Below are 3,534 nucleotides of genomic sequence, written 5' to 3'. Positions count from 1 at the left end.
GAAGGAAGGGCACGTGGCACTGGGGACGGGCTCTGGAGAAGGAAGGGCGTCCCTGATTTGGCTTCCTTTTGCCTCTCAGGATTGGAGCCTCCAGAGCCTCTGGCCCGGCCTTCCTGGGAGTGACTTTAGCTCGCGCTCTCCTCCTCCAGGCAGTTCTGGGTGCTCCATCCCCAAGGCTGCCCGGATGGTTCTGTGAGCAGGTTGGGGCTGGGCGGCCACGCTTCCTCCACTCTCGACATCTTCCCTGATGCCTTTCTGGGTTGTGACGCCTCCCCCTCTCCCTGCACACCACAGGGCAGTCCAGGCACCTGGAGGCTGATTGGGAAAAGCCTGGGGGAGGAGTGAGGCCGTTTTGGGCCCTCAGGTCTCAGCAGCAGCAATCGGGGGAGGGGAGAGAAAAAACAGACCCTCTGAGTCCCCCTCCTCCCAGGGCAGAGGCACCACCCAGGAGCTGCTGTTGACTAAATTCTCACTTTACTGCCAGAAAATAAGAAAACCCCAAGGGTCAGGTTCTTCCTGGTGACAGGAAGAGAGAAGCCATTTTTGTCTTCCTAAACCTGTAACGTGTTCAGAGTCCCAGTGCTCTTTAGAGCTACCTTTGAAAACACAGAAAATTAGAGAAAATACCTCAGTGACCCCTGTGAGGATCCATGTCCACCAGCACCTGCGGGAGCCTCACCCTGAATCACCCGTGTGAGGGTCTGTGTCCACCGGCACCCACAGGAATCTCCACCCTGAATCACCCGTGTGAGGGTCCGTGTCCACCGGCACCCACAGGAACCTCCACCCTGAATCACCCGTGTGAGGGTCCGTGTCCACCGGCACCAGCGGGAGCCTCACCCTGAATCACCTGTGTGAGGGTCTGTGTCCACGGCACCGGCGGGAGCCTCACCCTGAATCACCTGTGTGAGGGTCCGTGTCCACCGGCACCCGCGGGAGCCTCACCCTGAATCACCCGTGTGAGGGTTCGTGTCCACCGGCACCCGCGGGAACCTCCACCCTGAATCACCCGTGTGAGGTAGCACGTGGGCTTCTGTGATTCCTTCGTCTTTATCTTATGGTGGATAAACTTTTAGCAGAGCTGTACACGTGATTTTGAGGTCTGTTCTTTGACTCAGCATCTTCTTACAAATCTTTCCACGCCATCGTGGTTTTCGTAAAAGGGATTGCCCTGCAGAGGCAGAGGTTAAATAGTGCATTTTTGTTGGACGCGGAAGCGCAGCACTGCCTGTCTGTCCTGGGTGCAGTCGGGCCGCGATATTTTGGGACCTTTACTGACCTGCACTTGAAGTTTGAGTGCCAGCCAAGGAGAGAAGAGGCCGCACTTGGTAACAGTCTGGCCCTGCTGCTAGGCTCTCAGAAAACCCACCCTTTCCTGGAGCAAAGGTGTCCCTGGGCAGGTGACCCAGGTGAGAACCACGAGACCAGACTCCACGCCCTGCTCCTCCCCCAGTTTTATGTTTGAATTTAAGGAAACAACAGGGGCCCAGCTCTGCACAAGGCCCAGAGCCGGCCCCAGACGGACCCACGGCTCGGCCACAGCCCTGGGCTGGGGACGGGTCTGCCCAGGAGAGGAGCAAGCAGAGGGCAGGGGCCACTGGGATGATGGGCCGGGGGAAGGAGGGCCCAGGTTCTCACAGGACAGAAAAGTCTGGTGGGAATGTCGGCAGAATGTTCCAGAGCAGAGTCTCCACTGACATGCAGGTGTTCGTGGATCAGCCCCGTGGGCTGAGGTTCAAGTTTCTGAGCGTGGACAAGTGAGCGGGGCTGGCCCAGGCCCGGGGCTGCCTCCCCACTGCTGGGCTCCCCTGCGTGCAGCCCCTCGCGCCCACCCAGCACCACCGCTCTGCCCACAGTCGGCACTTTGAGTCCCTTGAGCTTCTGGGGCCGCAGCCACTGGCAGGAAAGGGCAGGGACAGAGACTGGACAAGCCGTCCAGGAGCCGCAGCTGCAAGACCCTGACCCACCCAGCCCCTTTCCTCGGCTGCCTGTCGTCCACTTTGCCCTGAGACCTTTGCTGCCCAAAATGGAATTTGGGGCACAACCGAGAACCAGCCCACCCTCCCTTCCCCTCTTTCCCGCCTGTTGAGAATCTCAGTTGCTCACCTCTGTTGGGGTCGCCGCCTCACGTCCCTGTTGAGCCTCTAAACTGGTTTCTTTGCAACAAAAGCCTTTCCACCAGTTCCTGGTTGGCCAGCTGAGCACAGGTGCATCTGCGGCAGGCACGCGTTTCCGGGCCCTGGTGATGCCTCTGCTCCCACCCTGCAGGGCGTCCCGGAGGACCTGTTGTTCTTCTACGAGCACCTCAGGAAGGGCGGCGGCGTCATCCGCGTGGACCAGAGTCTCCTGCTGTACCGATACCACCCATGGGCGGCCACGCACTCCGTCCTTGAGTAAGTCAGCCCCGCCCGGCCCGGGACACCCCGGAGGCCAGGAATGGGGGAGGCGCCCAAGGTCGGGGCCGGGGTTGGTGGGGCCAACCCCAGAGGCTGTGGTCAGGCTCTGCCTTGAGACCCAGGGTCTGGTGGGACACGGGGAAACAGCACATCCCGAGGGTCGGGGGCTCGGGGTCTGCGAACGGGCGTTTCCCAAGGGTGCCAGGGGTGAAGGCGGACGTCCTCCCCTGGTTCCCAGACGTGAAACGACCATGCACTGGGTCGTTTGAAACCCTGTGCTCCCTTTAACCCAACGGGAGTCTCATGAGTGGGGTCCAGCTGGGACCACAGGCCTGGGGGTCACGGCTGCTGTGGAGGGTGGCGGAGGCTCGGCCAGGGAATCACAGTGCCTGGTGAGGACGAGCTCAGTGCTGCAGGGCCCGGCTCCCTCTCCCGCGTCACTGTCAGGCGCGGCCACGTGGGCCTCTGCAGCTCACAGGCTCCTAACTCGAAAGTCTGTGGCTCCAGCTGCTCTGGGGGTGCCGCGTGGCTACGTCGGAGCCATGGCAGGGGTGAGGCAAATCAGGGTGAAGCGATGTACATCTGGAATTCCTTCCTTACGTCTGCGCAGGACGGTTCCTTCCTTAGAACTATGCGGAACACAGAGGTCTCGGCCGCCTGCCTGCCGCGTGCCGCAGCGTTAAGTTGGAATGCAGGCCACCATCCGGGACTTGTGTCTCGGCCCCTGCGGATACTCAGGGCCCCCGGAGTCTCAAGACCCCAACTAAGCTCATGTGTGGGTGTGGGAGCCGCAATGGTCCTGGGCCTACGATGACAGGGTTGAGACTCTCGGCAAGATCCCAGCTCCCCAGGGGGCCTAAGGTCCAAGGTCACAGGTGGGGCTGGGGTGTTGGCAGGAGGGTCACGAGCTTCCCCACTGGGGGCATCATCCTCACTCCCACATGTGGGGGCCACCCACATCCACACTCCTCTTCCTTCTCCCCCGTCCATGCCCCTCTTCCTTCTCCCCCGTCCACGCCCCTCTTGCTTCTCCCCCGTCCACGCCCCTCTTCCTTCTCCCCCGTCCACGCCCCTCTTCCTTCTCCCGCGTCCACGCCCCTCTTCCTTCTCCCCCGTCCACGCCCCTCTTCCTTCTCCC

General features: G+C 61.6%; 1 protein-coding gene across 1 annotated transcript in view; it reads left to right on the top strand.

Annotated features, from left to right (window-relative positions):
• B3GNTL1 (UDP-GlcNAc:betaGal beta-1,3-N-acetylglucosaminyltransferase-like 1) overlaps window positions 1-3,534 on the top strand; it is a 121,806-nt gene that overhangs the window by 102,351 nt on the left and 15,921 nt on the right. The window contains exon 7 of the mRNA XM_011928748.1: window positions 2,269-2,393. Coding sequence (XP_011784138.1) covers window positions 2,269-2,393 — 125 coding nt within the window. The remainder of the gene's footprint in view (window positions 1-2,268; window positions 2,394-3,534) is intronic.

This window comes from Colobus angolensis, unplaced genomic scaffold, assembly GCF_000951035.1.
Source record: "Colobus angolensis palliatus isolate OR3802 unplaced genomic scaffold, Cang.pa_1.0 Scaffold1, whole genome shotgun sequence".
Classification (NCBI taxonomy): Eukaryota; Metazoa; Chordata; class Mammalia; order Primates; family Cercopithecidae; genus Colobus; species Colobus angolensis.
The sequence above is the reverse complement of the archived record's forward strand: the minus strand, read 5'-3'. Positions and strand labels throughout refer to the sequence as shown.